We start from the raw sequence: 20,638 nt of genomic DNA, 5'->3' as shown, positions 1-20,638 counted from the left end.
TTATCACCTAAAGACATATAACGGCTGTAGAATAGCTATATACTCTAAGCTTACAGGCTCTGGTGACATCAAGGTCTTTAAGAGGTCCATGTATAGCTTTAAGATCCACAGTAGCCGTTTTGGCCGCTATAATGGATCTTAAGCCGCCAGTGTTATAGCTCAAAGTGAATTCTACCACCTTAACATCTAAATGAGTAATAAGCAGCTGCAATTTTCACTTGAGGTTCTAAACTGGCGATAAAAACTCTTTTATAGCTCCGTTACTCGCAATCGCTTCTTAACTCTCTTGTCTCACTTACAGTCGAAAAGAGAAGTTATGAGTCACTTTTATAGATCATGTAGTCGCAGACGGGCGTTATTCAATACCTTAGTACATCTTATAGTGTTATTAGAGTCTTACTTACAACCTAAGCCTGTAGCGCCATGTTAATATGACCGATGAATCAATAAGCAAAACAAAAACTGTTAATTAGAACGTAAATACTTAATAAAAATCGATACTTTTACTCAATATAGACATAATGTTAGTATTGTTGTATTTAAAACCGGACTTCACGTATATTGTGTAATTTTGCGAAAATTAAATACGGTGGACCACAATTTAAAAAATATTATATTCAGATAAATATGCAAAGGATCAGAGGCCCTTTAAAATTTTGTTAGTAATACATATAGTTATTGACAGTGTAATTAATTTCGCCATCATAAATCCGCAGATAACACCGGCATCAGTGAACTAAAATAATTATTTGCTTTTATTTATCCGCCATTACATTTCACTTCAAGCTGTCACAGTGCAAGCTTACAAATAATAATACAAAATGGAAACATCTGCAACCAAAGCAGGCAGGGCTAAGGAAAAAATGTGCAATTACCTTCTTGAGTGTTACAAATATTGACTTTAAATGCTAATATACCATCTAAAGCTGAAAGTATCATCTATATAGCTCTACACTACTACTCAAACAGTTAGTAGTCGCTTATTTGGCACCCTTTTAAATCCTAAGTTGTTAATCAACGCTATTACAGCACTACTTTAGCGCTCTTCTACTACAACAGTTTGTAGTCACCTATATGCAACCCATATAGCTCCTAAAGAATTAATTAACACTATTGTAGCTCCACTATACCGCTCTTATGTCTCTTTTTTATCCGCTAACCCTACTGTAGCACTGTTATAAATCTTATGGTGATAAAATTTGTGCCCAATCCGGGGTTAAAACGGGGTTATAGCCGGCTATAACTCCTATTTTTAGAGCACTAACTACACCTAAAGAGTAAATAGGCGCTTATATAAATCTCTTCTAACCCTTAAATTTAGCGCCTAATGTTAGTTGGGATCGATCTAGCTAGGTCTTATCTCTGGGAAAATTCGCATTTTTGAGTTTTTATACGTTTTCCGAGCAAAGCTCGGTCTCCCAGATATTTCCTCACTATATGCCGCTTTAAGGCGACTTGTGATAAAACGTCACGGTACCCTACAGCAAATAGGTGTTAAATCAAACAGTGCATTACCATAATTAATCAACGTTGTCACGTTAACGGTTATTGACAGCGCGCGCGCCATCGATCATTGATCCATAGATCATTAGCGCGATAAAGATCGAGAGACGCTGCTTACTGTTATCGTCATTTGTTTTTGTCCGTTTTTAACAAATTGGATAAAAGTTACCAAAGTGACCTAAAAAGTTAAGTTCTTTTGTGTGAATATTTTTTTTTAATTCTGTTATTTTGTTAGAACGGGCAAAGCTTCTGCACAGAATTTAAAATAACAAAGTGTCAAAGTGTTAGCATAAACAGATTTCTATGAAAATGTGAATGTGAAACTGAATAATCAGTTTATTGTGGCACTGCTGCACTTTATCACACCAAAATCTGTGCAGAGCTAGTTTGAACAAAGTATATAAACAGTCTTATCATATTTTGGACTAAATATATACGTAGTCCACTGATGTCTGCCAGTCACTTGCAATAATATGTTACTCTTCGAATGCCGCAAAAATATGTGACACGCTGTTGTGGCTCTACAAATAAGATCGTGTCAGATATTTTTACGGCCTTCGTTGTGTAACATATTATTGCAGGTGACTGTACCTAGTGGTAAAGACTAGAGACTGGTTTGAATTGAAACGTGGGTCATTTGAATTTCTGGTTCAAGTTCAATCTGATATTTAGTTTAAAATTAAGGAATGACGTATAGAAGATAAGGTGCAAAAGCGCATTGTACTTCCATATACTCACGCGCACTAACACCTTAACCGAGTTACCATTGAGGCTGGCGCCCACTTCTCACTTAATTCACACAACTAACCGGTCCCGATTAATATTTTTAATGAGCGACAACCGGAGCGGGGAAAAAAAGTTGATAAGTGTGAGCATTCGCGCCTCGAGGGTTTCATACTGTAATGGCTACAGCTCTACTACAATTAAATTGAGTTTCGTGATAGTTTTGCCAGACTTTGATCAATAGAAAAAGATGAAATTTGGAAGGCGGAACACATTACTCGTAGCCAATGCTCGTAGCTCGTATGGCCAATGGAGCAGAAAAAAAATAAAATTTGCGCCTTTTTTACTGCCTAATTGAGTTCACATGCAGACTATGGTGGTTTATGAGGTGACTTTGTAGATAAACATAAAAACACTATCATTGAATATCAACTCCATCACAAACTCGAAGGCAAATTCAAAAACAAATGAAGTGGTGATTTGGTAGACTTCAAATATGCTTTAAGTATATATGATACATTAATCACCTTAATGATGTGAATGTGATAAAATAGAATCGAAAATACATTTTTTGTGATTTGTATAAATTGATAAAATAAATGTTATGACTTCAATTAATATCAAAAAAATATATGTCATCAGCTTGATTATTGAATCATTATTGCAACATTGAAATATTTAAGGAGAAAGTATGATTGTCACTGTCTCATTAAGAGATACATTTTTAACTACAGCTATCGAACTTTTTATTTGGAAGCAAAAAATGAATGGGTTATTGCTATTAATGAATCAGTTATTCTTTTAAGTAGATCGTTAAGTTAATAGGAGATAGTAAGGTGATATGATGCTAAAGTATGTACCTGCTATATTTTCTATTGCCGGTTAAATACATTTCTATAATTTTTAGATTTTAGCTCTTCTGGATTTATGGGTTTTACTTAAAGTTGTACACTACACTTTTTTTCAGATTTGGTAATATTAATCTTATCTCTATTTCTTTTTACAGTTTTTAACACTTACCAATGATAACGAAGCCTGCTGACACTATAAAATTTGCCGCGAAAGCCATATTGGGTGTCACTTGTCAATTAAATAAAGTATCACTGTATATTTCGTTCACTTATTCGATTCACTGTCGCTGCGGCGACTCAGTCGTCCATGTTGGAGTCTGGAACAAAGAAATGTTTTATTAGTCTACATCAGCTTTAATAAAAACTAAATATGGCACATAATAGATTGAGGAGGATTCCATGATTTTGTCTACCGTTTGTCCCGTACAAACGCAAATTTTCTGAAGATTTGCAGGTATAACAGTTTCTTTTTCTATGACAAATGGTCAAAAATATGCACAGAAAAATAATCGCCTGCTTTAAATGCCGAAAAAAAGTCGCTACACAGGAAATAAAATGCGTTTGTACGGGACAGCCCGTAGAATGCTCCTTGATCGTTATTGGTACAGCAGAAACGTCTGCAATTGATACCACAAAGCTTAGGAATAAATGAAAAGTGAAAAGAATTCACTGTCTCGGGCGATACTTGAACTCGCGACTCTGGATCTAGTCCATCGCTCTGCCAACTGAGCTCCCGAGACTTCACTTGATGACAGCGAATATTCCTCCAGCGTATCACTCATAGGCGCCTCCTTAAGGCGCATATGAGACATGTTGAACACACACAGACATAGCGGTAATACTTATAACACCCCTCTTTTAGCGTCGGGAAAAAACGATTTTTTATGCTCCTGCGCAACTAAAGTGAATAAGTTTAGTGATCCTAAAGGCTGACTTTCAAATAGCGATGCATTATTCTAACCGCGTGCTCCACCGATTATCGATTCCGGAGATGCGCAAAGTTTTTTTCAAAATGCACTAACGACTACGTGAATACGCATCTTTAACGGGCATAAAGGTGTCAGAAATTACGCAAAATTGAAACCTAGCACTTGGGATTAGACTTCGAAATCATTGTGGAAAATACATTCCCTGCGACTTAATAAAGGCTTAACGAGCCGATTTGGTGCCAATCGATTTTAATCTTTATTTTGAATGGATTAAAGGTTATAAAACTTCTGTCAACGCCAAGAAAACGCTTGAGTGATGCTAACCGTTTTAGATTTATTGTTTAAGTAGTTTTCTTTATGGTTTTATGTAAAGGGCTTTGTTTCGAATGGCCTCTGGTTATAAATATTACAATTGTCGTATTACTTACCTGTTTGAAGTATCACAACTTTTGTAAGTACTTATCAATAAAAAAAATACTTTTCATACAAGATTATTGTCAGCATGACACGGGTAAGTAATATAAGACATAAGAACGTATACTATAATATTCATATTATATACGCTCATATTGTATAAGTTTGTTTTGTATACCGTTCAAGGTGTATAACGAACGTTATATATAACATCAAAATATATATTTTTGTTAAGTATAACGCTATTTAAGTATAATATCATTGTATATAACGATCATTATGTATAAAGTTCATAATATCTCTGATTTATAATGTATATTACTCAATACATCTGACACCAAAATGCATAATGCTCATATTGTATAACCTAACCTACTTTTCTGGCAGCAGTTTGTTTTCTGTAGGGGTCGCAGTTCTAACCTAACCTAATCCTGCTTTTCTGGAAATAGAAATAGAAATTTATTTGCTAGAAATGCGGTAGGTACAGAAATTTGGTGTTAACATGCAATTTTGCGAGTTCAGCACATTTCTGGCAGCAGTTTGTTTTCTGTAGGGGTCGCAGTTCTAAACTAACCTAACCTATTTTTCTGGCAGCAGTTTGTTTTCTGTACAGGTTGCAGTTCTAACCTAACCTAACCTACTTTTCTGGCAGCAGTTTGTTTTCTGTAGAGGTCGCAGTTCTAACCTAACCTAACCTACTTTTCTGGCAGCAGTTTGTTTTCTGTAGAGGTCGCAGTTCTAACCTAACCTAACCTACTTTTCTGGTAGCAGTTTGTTTTCTGTAGGGGTCGCAGTTCTAACCTAACCTAACCTACTTTTCTGGCAGCAGTTTGTTTTCTGTAGGGCTCGCAGTTATAACCTAACCTACTTTTCTGCTAACAGCTCCTAACAGCTTGTGTTGTATAGGGGTAGGAGTTACCCATATAACCATTCCAGTCGCAGAATCACAAAGTGGTAACTAAATGTCAGATGTGTCGTAACAGAGTCCACACAATGTGTCTAGAATTGTTTCGAAACAAAGTGTCGTCGCCGTGTCTACACTTTTCCGTAACAAGGTGTCGACACATTTGTGTGCACTTTGCGTGCGGTTTGCGACTAAATCTGACAGCAAATTTGTGACAGCAAATGTCAATATAAAATACCTCTTGAAAACCAAGGTTTGTCAAACTACTATTGGTGTCTCGTGTGCTCGTAATTCTAGTAAGTCATCATGGGCAATGCAAATGATAATAATCGACCGAAACCATATAAACACCCAACACCCGTCAACCTTTTACAGAAAAGTTTTTAAAGAAATTCAATAAGCTACATAGGTCAGGCAACGAATGCTCCAAAAGTTGTAGAGGGAAATGCTCGGAACACAATTTTTGACTCCGTAACTCGGTTTGAAAAGTTAGGAGGTGAACATATCAAAAGTCCCCGGCCGTAGCCCTTGAGCGGGGGAGAGAGAGGGGGCTTTGAAGGTCCCATTTTCCCGTTTTTCGATTATATCTCGGAAACTATGCATCTCAGCGACATGGCCACTTATACAAAATGAAAGTTAATTTAATTTGTTACAAGTTTATTCAGTCAATTTTTTCGAAATGTTGAATAGTTTTTGAGATATCCGCTCTTGAAAGTTTATTTAGGGCTCTCAATTTTATCTTGATATATCTATATCAGTGAAGGTGCTAGGCCGTGTTTGGTATCGTTTTCGTATAAATCTGGGGTGCTGAATCCATTTAAGATATCACATTGACACCATTCCACAAAATAAAAATAAATCTTTTTAGGGTTCCGTACCTCAAAAGGAAAAAACGGAACCCTTATAGGATCACTCGTGCGTCTGTATGTATGTCCGTCTGAATACACAAAATAGTTCTTTACCTATAGATGACAGGAAAACCTATTAGAAATGTGCAGTCAAGCGCGAGTCGGACTTAATGTACGGAACCCTTAATACGCGAGTCCGACTCGCACTTGGCCGGTTTTTTTGAAACTCTTCTTAACGCTTAACCGCTGAACCGATTTCGTTGAAATTTGGTATAGAAATAGTTTGCGTCCCGGAACAGGACATAGGATATAGATCTTATAACCAAAATCATCTTTTGAAGGTGTGAAAAGTGGCGTGGAAATTTGTACGGGAAATCAATAACCGCTGAACCGATTTATATGAAATTTGGGATGGTCTACATCTTTGATTTAGTTAAAAATGATGAAAAAACATGACTTCAAACCTAAACTTAAACAGTATTAACTTCAAGAAGTCAATTCTGAATTCCCCCCTACACCTCATTTCACACCTTTAAAGGATGATTTTTGAGATAACTTATTATATCCTGTCTCGGGACTCAAAATATATGTGTACCAAATTTAAATTAAAACTGTTCAGCAGTTTAAGCGTGAAGAGGAGTTTAAAAGAAAGTATTTTAATAAGTTTATATGTTTTTACTTCGGAATGGTGTCAATGTGATACCTTAACTAAATTTGGTACTGCGAATTTATACGAAAACGATACCAAACATGGCCTCGTAGCTTTACTGTTGTAGAAGTCAAAATAAAATTGAGAGCCCTAAATTCTTATTACTTGGTCAAACTTGTGTAGAAGGAAAAGGTAAAATAAAAGTCTTCGGCAGGAATATAAGACACAAATATATATTTTTTTGCGTTACTATTTCATTCATCAAATATAAACATACCTTGATTATACTATTCTAGTGAGATCCTCATAGATAAACAAAAACATTTACTTAAAAAATTACAAGGTCGAAATGTCACGGAACTTATGAGAGTAATATGTGAAAAATATAAACTTTTATGACAAAAAAAATCTGGACACAATTTAAGAATCACCCAATTGCGTCGAGGAATCATCTGTATTTTTGCTTGTTTCATTACCTCCTCGCTTCTTTTTTGTCCTTTGTATTCTGTAGCAATTTGTTAGATCTGAAAATAAAGATAACTTGCGTCGTCACGGATGTCGATTTATAGGTTTTAGGGAGTGCAGAATTCGAAAACGATGATCGTATTATAATCCAAGATGGCGGCTACGTATTTTGTCATAAAAGTGGAATCCAAAATAGTCATCATTTTCGAAATCTGCGCCCCCTAAAACCTATAAAACGACATCCATGACGACTTTTATAACATAGTGCATGGCCGCCATCTTGGAATCCAAAATAGTCATCATTTTCGAAATCTGCGCCCCCTAAAACCTATAAAACGATATTCATGACGACTTTTATGACATAGTGCATTGCCGCCATTTTTAAATTGAAAATGTTATCATTTTCGAAATCTGCGCCCACCAAAACCTATAAAACGACACCCATGACGACTTTTATGACATAGTGCATGGCCGCCATTTTGGATTTCAAAATGGTCATCATTTTCTAAATCGGGGCCCCCTAAAACCTATAAAACGACATCCATGACGACTTTTATGACATAGTGCATGGCCGCCATCTTGGAATCCAAAATGGTTATCATTTTCGAAATCTGCGCCCCCTAAAACCTATAAAACGACACCCATGACGACTTTTATGGCATAGTGCATGGCCGCCATTTTGGATTCCAAAATGGTCATCATTTTAAAAATTGAGGCCCCCTAAAACGTATAAAACGACATCCATGACGACTTTTATGACACAGTGCATGGCCGCCATTTCGGATTCCAAAATGGTCATTATTTTCGAAATCGGCACTCCCTAAAACCTATATATCGACACCCATCTCGACTTTTATGACAAAGTGTTTTGCTACCAAGACATTTCTATTATTTTTACGTACAAAAATGGCCCCCTGTCAACTTTCAATCGAGATTTAATCGATAATTTATTCGATTAATATTCAGATTAATTCAATTTCAATCTATGTTAGGTCGACTAAACTAATCGCGATTAAAATTTGAGAATTAACTTTTTTTATTCCATTAATTAGTCGAATAAACAGTTAATCGATTAATGCCCATCTCTGACCACGGCATTTTTACACTTTGAGAATATCTGAAAACAAATCAACACAAGGAGCCATTTTGCAAATCCAGTAACATACCAGTAACTTTGTTATTACTTTTGACAGCGCGTGTCATGTGTCAACACAGAGTCGACACAAAGTCGAAACATTGCAACTACTTTGTGACTGCAATATTTCTCAGCCTTAAACCATATTTATACATCATAATTAACAAGTTTCGTAGTATGTAAAGCGTTATTTCTGTTATTTAAGTATAGTATACGCATCGAAGTACTAAAAATGCTTCAAATAATATAGTTATGAACACAGGCACTGAGAAGTAAACAATTTCATTTCCGGCTAAACTAAAACAATGTGGTGGCGCGTTGATTATATTACACTTAGTTTATCAAATCACTCGAGCAGTTTAATTCCCCATAATAATTTAAGTCATATTGTAATATAAATGCAAACAATATATAATTACGTCTTGTAATCCGTTTTAGAGATGGCGTATTAATGTCACTTATTTTTATTTAAGTATTTTTCCATCTGACAGTTTCCATTTGACAGGAACAAAATGAACGAATGAACGAATGATTTTGGCATAAAGTAGTCGCAAACCCGAAACAATGTGTGCACACGGCGACCACACTTTATGTCACTTTGTGTCATGTGTTGACCCTTCCCCATTTCTGGTAACTGTGTCGACACGGCGACGACTCTGCGACTGGAATTGTGACCGAAACAGACGGTGTCGACACAAGATGTGTCAACACCGCGTCGTAACGGCGACTGGAAATGGTTGTATGGGCACACAATGTGTCTAGAATTGTTTCGAAACAAAGTGTCGTCGCCGTGTCTACACTTTTCCGTAACAAGGTGTCGACACATTTGTGTGCACTTTGCGTGCGGTTTGCGACTAAATCTGACAGCAAATTTGTGACAGCAAATGTCAATATAAAATACCTCTTGAAAACCAAGGTTTGTCAAACTACTATTAGTGTCTAGTGTGCTCGTAATTCTAGTAAGTCATCATGGGCAATGCAAATGATAATAATCGACCGAAACCATATACAGGGTGAAATTTAATTCACTGGCCAAATTGAAACACCCGAAAAAACTCGAAAAAATATTAAACACGTGTTTTTTCTTTTAATACCGCTCAGTACATTTTTTTCGAAATAACTCATCATCAAGTTGTCCTAAAAACCTCGTACGTTATGGTGAACCGACAACTACCCACTACACCCGCTTCTCTCTTATCAGTTAAGGTCATTGACACCCCGCCCCTCCCGCTGTTTGCAATCGCGTCACCAATTATGAACCCTATTGCAGCGAGATAAGACGCTTACCTACATAAGTTGCTAATTTTTCCTTCATACTTTAACGGGCTTAGAGCCGTCAAAATGCAAAGGCAACCCATTTTTAATCTAAAATATTATTTCTGACTAATGATTATTAACAAAACGTCCGTGGCTTAAAAACAATGAGTAAAAACTAGGTCAGGAATCTTTGCATTCAGGCGTATTTAAAAAATTGAATCATCTTATGTACTTACATTTGATTAAAAGTCGACGCAATTAACGAAAGTCCCACGAGATGGTACTCTTGGATTCAATCCTTGTCTGCGAAGGCGTGGAACTGATTCCATTTCGTATAATCTTTGTGCACCACGTAAACACTCACCACTTAATAAATAACACCGTACCATTTCCTAATATTCCCGGTTCGAAAACATTTTTTTAAACCTTAGTACGCGCGCGATTATTATTTTAAGGTTGGCGAGTGACGAGTGACTAATCATTTATGCTTACCGTTATGTTTACCGCTAGCGCGGAATGGTTTAGACTACCCTCGAAATTGATAAACCTGCCTACCATCGCCAACACTAACTAGGTGGACCCTATTGCAACGATTATAAGGTTTAGTGAAGGTCAGATAAGGGTTTTGCTGATGTTGTTGTTAAAACCTACTATTAGGTTTGTTTACATTTGTGGTAATAGGGTGACCACGACTCGTGGAAAGTATTTAAAAATTGAAAAATGAAAATGAAAAAAAATGTACTCTTTTTTTTTCGCTAAATAGATTCCTTAAGTGTAACCTAGTGCCTGGAATGAATATGGCCAGTGATTTAAATTTCACCCTGTATAAACACCCAACACCCGTCAACCTTTTACAGAAAAGTTTTTAAAGAAATTCAATAAGCTACTTAGGTCAGGCAACGAATGCTCCAAAAGTTGTAGAGGGAAATGCTCGGAACACAATTTTTGACTCTGTAACTCGGTTTGAAAAGTTAGGAGGTGAACATATCAAAAGTCCCCGGCCGTAGCTCTTGAGCGGGGGAGAGAGAGGGGGCTTTGAAGGTCCCATTTTCCCGTTTTTCGATTATATTTCGGAAACTATGCATCTCAGCGACATGGCCACTTATACAAAATGAAAGTTAATTTAATTGGTTACAAGTTTATTCAGTCAATTTTTTCGATATGTTAAATAGTTTTTGAGATATCCGCTCTTGAAAGTTTATTTAGGGCTCTCAATTTTATCTTGATATATCTATATCAGTGAAGGTGCTAGGCCGTGTTTGGTATCGTTTTCGTATAAATCTGGGGTGCTGAATCCATTTAAGATATCACATTGACACCATTCCACAAAATAAAAATAAATCTTTTTAGGGTTATTCTGAATACACAAAATAGTTCTTTACCTATAGATGACAGGAAAACCTATTAGAAATGTGCAGTCAAGCGCGAGTCGGACTTAATGTACGGAACCCTTAATACGCGAGTCCGACTCGCACTTGGCCGGTTTTTTTGAAACTCTTCTTGACGCTTAACCGCTGAACCGATTTCGTTGAAATTTGGTATAGAAATAGTTTGCGTCCCGGAACAGAACATAGGATAGATCTTATAACCAAAATCATCTTTTGAAGGTGTGAAAAGTGGCGTGGAAATTTGTACGGGAAATCAATAACCGCTGAACCGATTTATATGAAATTTGGGATGGTCTACATCTTTGATTTAGTTAAAAATGATGAAAAAACATGACTTCAAACCTAAACTTAAACAGTATTAACTTCAAGAAGTCAATTCTGAATTCCCCCCTACACCTCATTTCACACCTTTAAAGGATGATTTTTGAGATAACTTATTATATCCTGTTTCGGGACTCAAAATATATGTGTACCAAATTTAAATTAAAACTGTTCAGCAGTTTAAGCGTGAAGAGGAGTTTAAAAGAAAGTATTTTAATAAGTTTATATGTTTTTACTTCGGAATGGTGTCAATGTGATACCTTAACTAAATTTGGTACTGCGAATTTATACGAAAACGATACCAAACATGGCCTCGTAGCTTTACTGTTGTAGAAGTCAAAATAAAATTGAGAGCCCTAAATTCTTATTACTTGGCCAAACTTGTGTAGAAGGAAAAGGTAAAATAAAAGTCTTCGGCAGGAATATAAGACACAAATATTTTTTTTTTTTGCGTTATTATTTCATTCATCAAATATAAACATACCTTGATTATACTATTCTAGTGAGATACTCATAGATAAACAAAAACATTTACTTAAAAAATTACAAGGCCGAAATGTCACGGAACTTGTGAGAGTAATATGTGAAAAATAAAAACTTTTATGACAAAAAAAATCTGGACACAATTTAAGAATCACCCAATTGCGTCGAGGAATCATCTGTATTTTTGCTTGTTTCATTACCTCCTCGCTTCTTTTTTGTCCTTTGTATTCTGTAGCAATTTGTTAGATCTGAAAATAAAGATAACTTGCGTCGTCACGGATGTCGATTTCTAGGTTTTAGGGAGTGCAGAATTCGAAAACGATGATCATTTTATAATCCAAGATGGCGGCTACGTATTTTGTCATAAAAGTGGAATCCAAAATAGTCATCATTTTCGAAATCTGCGCCCCCTAAAACCTATAAAACGATATCCATGACGACTTTTATGACATAGTGCATTGCCGCCATTTTGAAATTGAAAATGTTATCATTTTCGAAATCTGCGCCCCCTAAAACCTATAAAACGACATCCATGACGACTTTTATGACATAGTGCATGGCCGCCATCTTGGAATCCAAAATAGTCATCATTTTCGAAATCTGCGCCCCCTAAAACCTATAAAACGATATCCATGACGACTTTTATGACATAGTGCATTGCCGCCATTTTTAAATTGAAAATCTTATCATTTTCGAAATCTGCGCCCCCCAAAACCTATAAAACGACACCCATGACGACTTTTATGACATAGTGCATGGCCGCCATTTTGGATTCCAAAATGGTCATCATTTTCGAAAGCGGGGCCCCCTAAAACCTATAAAACGACATACATGACGAATTTTATGACATAGTGCATGGCCGCCATCTTGGAATCCAAAATGGTCATCATTTTCGAAATCTGCGCCCCCTAAAACCTATAAAACGACACCCATGACGACTTTTATGACATAGTGCATGGCCGCCATTTTGGAATCCAAAATGGTTATCATTTTCTAAATCTGCGCCCCCAAAACCTATAAAACGACACCCATGACGACTTTTATGACATAGTGCATGGCCGCCATTTTGGATTTCAAAATGGTCATCATTTTCTAAATCGGGGCCCCCTAAAACCTATAAAACGACATCCATGACGACTTTTATGACATAGTGCATGGCCGCCATCTTGGAATCCAAAATGGTCATCATTTTCGAAATCTGCGCCCCCTAAAACCTATAAAACGACACCCATGACGACTTTTATGGCATAGTGCATGGCCGCCATTTTGGATTCCAAAATGGTCATCATTTTCAAAATTGGGGCCCCCTAAAACGTATAAAACGACATCCATGACGAGTTTTATGACACAGTGCATGGCCGCCATTTCGGATTCCAAAATGGTCATTATTTTCGAAATCGGCACTCCCTAAAACCTATATATCGACACCCATCTCGACTTTTATGACAAAGTGTTTTGCTACCATCTGCATGCAAGACATTTCTATTATTTTTACGTACAAAAATGGCCCCCTGTCAACTTTCAATCGAGATTTAATCGATAATTTATTCGATTAATATTCAGATTAATTCAATTTCAATCTATGTTAGGTCGACTAAACTAATCGCGATTAAAATTTGAGAATCAACTTTTTTTATTCCATTAATTAGTCGAATAAACAGTTAATCGATTAATGCCCATCTCTGACCACGGCATTTTTACACTTTGAGAATATCTGAAAACAAATCAACACAAGGAGCCATTTTGCAAATCCAGTAACATACCAGTAACTTTGTTATTACTTTTGACAGCGCGTGTCATGTGTCAACACAGAGTCGACACAAAGTCGAAACATTGCAACTACTTTGTGACTGCAATATTTCTCAGCCTTAAACCATATTTATACATCATAATTAACAAGTTTCGTAGTATGTAAAGCGTTATTTCTGTTATTTAAGTATAGTATACGCATCGAAGTACTAAAAATGCTTCAAATAATATAGTTATGAACACAGGCACTGAGAAGTAAACAATTTCATTTCCGGCTAAACTAAAACAATGTGGTGGCGCGTTGATTATATTACACTTAGTTTATCAAATCACTCGAGCAGTTTAATTCCCCATAATAATTTAAGTCCTATTGTAATATAAATGCAAACAATATATAATTACGTCTTGTAATCCGTTTTAGAGATGGCGTATTAATGTCACTTATTTTTATTTAAGTATTTTTCCATCTGACAGTTTCCATTTGACAGGAACAAAATGAACGAATGAACGAATGATTTTGGCATAAAGTAGTCGCAAACCCGAAACAATGTGTGCACACGGCGACCACACTTTATGTCACTTTGTGTCATGTGTCGACCCTTCCCCATTTCTGGTAACTGTGTCGACACGGCGACGACTCTGCGACTGGAATTGTGACCGAAACAGACGGTGTCGACACAAGATGTGTCAACACCGCGTCGTAACGGCGACTGGAAATGGTTGTATGGGTATAACCTATACAGTATATCATACGCTATTATATTTTATAATCATTATACTAAAAGATAGTATATAGTATGATCGATATACGTTATGTATGTTATATAAACTGAATTTAGAGTATTTGAGTGTTATATAAAAAATCATTATACAAAATGAGTATTATGTTAATTGACCGTTATTCCTAATAAAAATATTGTTTTTGATGTTATAGCAAACGTTCATTATATCTTGTGAATGTTATTAATATGAAATTATATATTATGTAGTTATATCTCGTGGGACGCACCCGCATGACACAAGGGCCAACTTTAACTTTTATAAGATTTTTATAGTTTGTCAAAGGATCGTCTCATTTCCAACATAGACAGAGAGAATTACACTCTCTTTGTTTTACACTAGTACTAGCACCCAAAAGAAAAGTATGAGTATAGTTTTTTTTTGTTCTTATTTACTGACAATTTGGTTTGACCAGGTACAATTACTTTATTATTAATTTATTTACCTACATACTTTCGTTATTAACTTTAGCTTTTATGAAAACTAGTCATGACTTTCAGTTATGTAGGTACATGTTTTCCCCCTTTTCTTGTAATTTAACTATGTACAAACTTAAAATATAGGTGTAGCAATTCACAAAATACACAAATCCAAATAATATAGTAAGACCGCCAAACAGATTATATGTCGTGACAAAACTTCAGATAATGACATTTTAAAAACTAGTAGTCTACGGTACTAAAAAGTTTATAATTACAAACTCAGACTCAGAAAAATATGTATCAATAAAAAATCTAGTCTAATCTAATATCACAACATTCCCACGCTTCTCCGTTTACGCGCGATAAGCTGATTTGATTGAATGATTTTACCCGTTGATTGATTTTTTATCCTACAAGTAATAAATAGGTGTAAAACTTTCTAGCAATTTGCAATATAAAATGCCCATTAAACTTTCGCCCGTTTGAAGCTTTTATTCATCTACTTTTTGTACTAATTTTAATGAACGCCTGTCTATGATCTGCCAAAATTTTTTATTTTAATCCAAATAATAACAATGCTTCATAACAATGAATTTAGTCAGAATGCTCTTTAAGGTGGCAAATTATAACTCAGCTTTAAAGTTATTGTACATTAGCGACAAACAGATAACATTTGACATTGAAAAAATGCGAATTTATCATTTTTATTTGCTCTAAACAAAACTTTCGGAAACCGACTCCACTGTAAAATAAATAAGTATGGGCCTGACATTAGAACGACATTAGAAAATGTTAATACAGTGTGTGTCTTTCATAACGACATTGGTTTTAAGTAACGATAGTTTAAAGTGCTGTTAACAGTTTTATCAAAAAAATATAGCGATTACCTTTTATTATTAAGAGTAATTAATTTTTAAAAAATTCTCGAGCAGCAATGTAATGCAAATATTTATTTGACGTTTCAGAGAGGAAGAGCTAGTTTCGTTTCCATTTAAATTCGATCAAAACATTAAAGTAACTCGGAACTGTTGCCGACGTTAACTTATTTACTGAATTATCCACTAGAAAACACTGCAATTTAAAACATACGCGGTTTTGACCACACTAGCACAACAAATTTACATCAACAAATCTTTCTGTGTCTTAGCCACCACATTTATGAATCGCAATATTCACTAAACTGATATCAAAAATCACTGCACATATATTTATTATCACTTCTTATAAATCACATTACCTAGTTCAAACATGCTTATTAAATTTATTAGGAATGTCTGTGTTGATCAACAAACTCGATGTTAACTTGACACTTCAACCCAATCAATCTGAAGTTGTCAATCGGGACTTAAACGAAAGGATTATCTGATTCCGCCTTCTTAGTTAACACAAAGTTACCTACTTACATCAATCTTTGACTGCACTGGCTGGTATGACAGGATGCAGGTTGGTTGACGTAAATTTAGGTGACTTTTTTCATGAAATTGTCATGTCATAATTTTCTTGCCAAAATGCCACGACCATCGTCTTATACCTCGCAAGAATTAGCGGATATGATTCTAATGTATGGCGAAGCTATGCAAGATGCTAGACTAGCGTTAATCGAACTTTGACCAAGAAACACTTGCGAAGTTTCTCCTCAAGCAACTTTTGTGAGTGAGAAAGAGAGGAGAAACTTCGCAAAGTGTTTCGCGATAACAGGGCGGTTAAGTCCTTTTCTTACGAACAAGGTCACTTGTCATGATTTTTGACGGTCTTGTCAATTAAAAGTGTCACCGACATGTACGATGTAGGTAATTGTAATAGGTGTCAGGATGTCACTAAGAGCGAAATTTCAATGAAATCACATGTCAATTGTTAAGTTTAATAAAATTTATTACTGATTCATTGCGTGCCCAATTAATTTGTATGAACATTTTTATTTTTTATTTTTTAACTAAATATGCTAATTTCAGTTCATTAGGACTTATACTTTCAGCCCTTAAAATTAGTGTCGTTATGAAAGACACACACTGTATATGTCTAAAACTAGATATCGATACGTATGGTCGGATCGGTCAGTGTCGTTTCTGTTTGAAGAAACGTCACTTTTGACACTACATATCCCATTCATATCGTATCGAGATCTATAGTCTGAATCTTTAGGTATTTAAAAAAGAGTAAACAAATGTAATGTAATGTTTTCATCTACCCTCAACTGGCTTAAGAAGCCATTTGAGGGTAGATGAAAACATTACATGATCAAATAACGTAGGTTAAAGTCAGGTCGTTCAGTGACAGATCCAGGTGGTTTTGTATTTGGTTGGTTAATCAATAAATGTTATAACTACCCGAAATTATTTGTTTACTTTTATTTAAGTACCTAAATATACAGCGTATAATTTTAGAAGTTTATGAAAATTAGAATCAGGTCGTGTATTATGTCTCATAGAACTTGGCCTATTTCTCACATTTACTCGTATGTCTAGAGAGGGAACGGTGAGATAGGTAACAACTATCACAAGTATTCCCTGACTAAAGCTAGCATAGTTAGCCAAAGTCTAGACAAGACGGTGTGTGTGAAAGGCAGGTAAAAGGGAAACCGGGGGAAAGCTGAGATTGTTGTCTTAATTCCGCGCGAATACCTGCGAATTTATGCGCGCCGGGTAGCGGTATTTTGTTTTAAGGAGTATAAGTTAAGTGTTTTGGCGTGGCTTGATGATTTAGTCGTTCAAAGTACAGAGTTTCGAATTAACGAGAGTCGATCGTTAATTCGAAACTCAAGGGACTTTTAAAATATTACATTTATTTGTGTGATGAACACTAATATTTGTTCCTGAGTCATGGTTGTTTTCTATGTATATAAGTATGTATTTATCTATACAAGTATGTATATCGTCGCCTAGTACCCATAGTACAAGCCTTGCTTAGTTTGGGGCTAGGTTTGATCTGTGTAAGATGTCCCCAATATTTATTTATTTAATTTTATTTATTTATTACGAATTATCGAGAGTTTGAAATATCAAATGGTTCGAAATTTTTGAGATAAAAATTATGAAAGTTCGAATTATTGAGTAATAATCAATTATGATTTATTAACTGCTTTTTTTTAACTATATCAAAAGGTTAGATTAGAGTTACAGATACCTACATATTTACATGCACATAGGTAGGTACATAATGTGAATTAATTATTAGTCTTTCGGAAGAAGTCATATTAGTTTGCTTTAAAACACATTGCCGAGACTGATTAATAACTTAACTTTTTATCAGAAATACCTATTGCTTGAAATGCTTTGACAATAACAAACGCTCGTGCAAAGATGAACTTGAACTTGTCTCAGAATGCAGGGTACGTACCTCTGCAATCCGATAACTTTGAATTGTCGAGTGACTCGAGTGTTTGACGCCTATGAGTTCGAATTAACGCGTCGTTTTGTTACTTGGCGATAATTATTTTGTTCGAATTACCAAGTGCCTAAAAATGTATTGATTTTTTTTCGAAATATAAAGAGATTTTCTAGGGAACACGTGATAACTTCGAATTATCGCGGGTTTGAATTAACGAGAGCCGAATGTATTCAGAAATGATCTTAGACATTACTGCAGGCACATTACTGTTGCGGTGTCATTGTTACTGCCGATTTATCTGTCAATTTCCTTGATAAAATGAGTGACGGAATGAACGTCATAATCCCGGCAGTAATGCGGCGGCGAACGTCATTTAATAGTTTACGACGTGTACAGTAATGCAGGGGGCCTACCGCGAAAACCAAAATTCTCAAATTGCGGGGACCTTTCTCTTTTACTCCAATGAAGGTTTAATTAGAGTGACAGATAAGGATGCCCGAAATTTGTGAACTTCGATTTTCGCGGTTACAGCCCAGATGCAGTTGACAACTGTAAATTTCCTTGATAAAATAAGTGACGGATTGTACGAGTACGTTTAATCGTGACAGTAATGCATCAACAACATAGTTGTGTCAAGGAAATTGACAGTGGAATCCGACGTGACAGTCATTTAAAAATATGTTGCGGTCGTGTCTAATTGCCACAACCCATTACTTTACATTAGCTAGATAATCGTACATCGTATATGGAGTAGCGGTATAGACTGTATTCTTACCTAGGTACTTTTATTTAGCTTCACTGCGTATATTTGTATATACCGGGTGTGGCCTGTAATAAGAGCAAAAAATTAAACTGTAGGCTGTACTCCTCATACTGACCAACATTTGTTCAGCTTACCAGTTCAACTTTTAAAAATAATTTGTGGTTTGATTTTTAATACATTTCAAAGTTTATTCTAAGACGCAATGTATTGCGAATTTTGTTATGTTTAAGGCGTGACAAGCAACGTCAATCACAACGATATGGCGTGGCGATGGCGTCCATTGAAGATAATATTTATTTTGTATGAAAAATAGGGACTCTAAATACTTCATAATTTTTAAAAGTTGTTGAACAAAAGTGTCACCGTTTGAGGAGTACAATCTATGTTTTAATTATTTGCTCGTGTTATAGGCCACACCCGGTATACCAATAGGATGTGTGCTTCAAATCTTGTAAATTAAATATGAACTACTTCATGGTATCATTTAGCGTGCTGCTGTAATCCCTATCACAATGCAATAATATGCTAACATGGAGCTGATCTGATGCAGTTTAAAGGCACAGAAGTACTTTTAATTATACCTCGATGGAAAAACACGAAAACATCGAGTTTAGGCTCGTTAGAAGTACTTAATTGACATGCGAATGAGAAGAAGTACAGTTAGCAATAAAAGTGTGTGTCAGAAAAACTTTTTTAGACAGTAACTTTTTCGATTTAAATGTAATACTTAGTTTCATTTTGGACGCGAAAATTAAATCAGGCTATATGAAATATTCACGTTTTAAGTTCTCGCTGATGTTGCATAAATATGGTATGAAACTAAAAAACCGGACAAGTGCGAGTCGGACTCGCCCACCGAGGGTTCCGTACTTTTTAGTATTTGTTGTTATAGCGGCAACAGAAATACATCATCTGTGAAAATTTCAACTGTCTAGCTATCACGGTTCGTGAGATACAGCCTGGTGACAGACGGACGGACGAACGGACGGACGGACAGCGGAGTCTTAGTAATAGGTGTCCCGTTTTACCCTTTGGGTACGGAACCCTAAAAACGTATATACCAACATAATACTAGTCAAAGCACAGGGTAAACGTGCAAATAAAGTGACCGCAGCGCAGAACGCAACGGGTAAACCGTTTATTGCGCCGCAGTTACTCCACCGCAGACCGCTTCGAGCGGTAAAGGATTAGAATGGGTACAGTTACCCTAGTCGGGTCAGTAGAGGCTTGCCCGACTGCGGAAGAGGGGTTATGTTTTTTAAGCGTATGTATAGTATAATTCATTGGCACGCCCTACAGTGTATATGTATCGGCAGGAAAATTGAAGTGAATGATTACACACACAGCTACATAGAGTACTAATAGCAAAAACAGTATTTAATGATAATATTGATAATGAATGAGTGAATGTGACTCAAGCACACGCGGACGAGATAAAGCTAAAAAAACGGGTAAGTGCGAGTCTGATCCGCCAACCGAGGTTTCCGTACAAATTGAACTCTTTTTATTTTTAGTATTTGTTGTTATAACGGCAACAGAAATACATCATCTGTGAAAATTTCAACTGTCTGGCTATTACGGTTCATGAGATACAGCCTGGTGACAGACAGACGGACAATGGAGTCTTAGTAATATGGTCCCGTTTTCATACGTTTCATATTATTTCAGCTTGTAGTTTTAAAATGAGCGCGTAACTTAACCTCGTAAGACCCACCATATAAAGTTTC

At 35.8% G+C, this 20,638-nt stretch overlaps 1 protein-coding gene across 1 annotated transcript in view; it reads right to left on the bottom strand.

Annotated features, from left to right (window-relative positions):
* LOC134800558 (agrin) overlaps positions 1-20,638 on the bottom strand; it is a 96,832-nt gene that overhangs the window by 43,881 nt on the left and 32,313 nt on the right. The window contains exon 2 of the mRNA XM_063773046.1: positions 3,247-3,394. Within this exon, the coding sequence (XP_063629116.1) occupies positions 3,247-3,295 (49 nt within the window). The 5' untranslated portion in view covers positions 3,296-3,394. The remainder of the gene's footprint in view (positions 1-3,246; positions 3,395-20,638) is intronic.

Source organism: Cydia splendana, chromosome 20 (genome assembly GCF_910591565.1).
Source record: "Cydia splendana chromosome 20, ilCydSple1.2, whole genome shotgun sequence".
Classification (NCBI taxonomy): domain Eukaryota; kingdom Metazoa; phylum Arthropoda; class Insecta; order Lepidoptera; family Tortricidae; genus Cydia; species Cydia splendana.
Note: the sequence above shows the minus strand (reverse complement) of the source record. Positions and strands in the feature narration are given on the sequence as shown.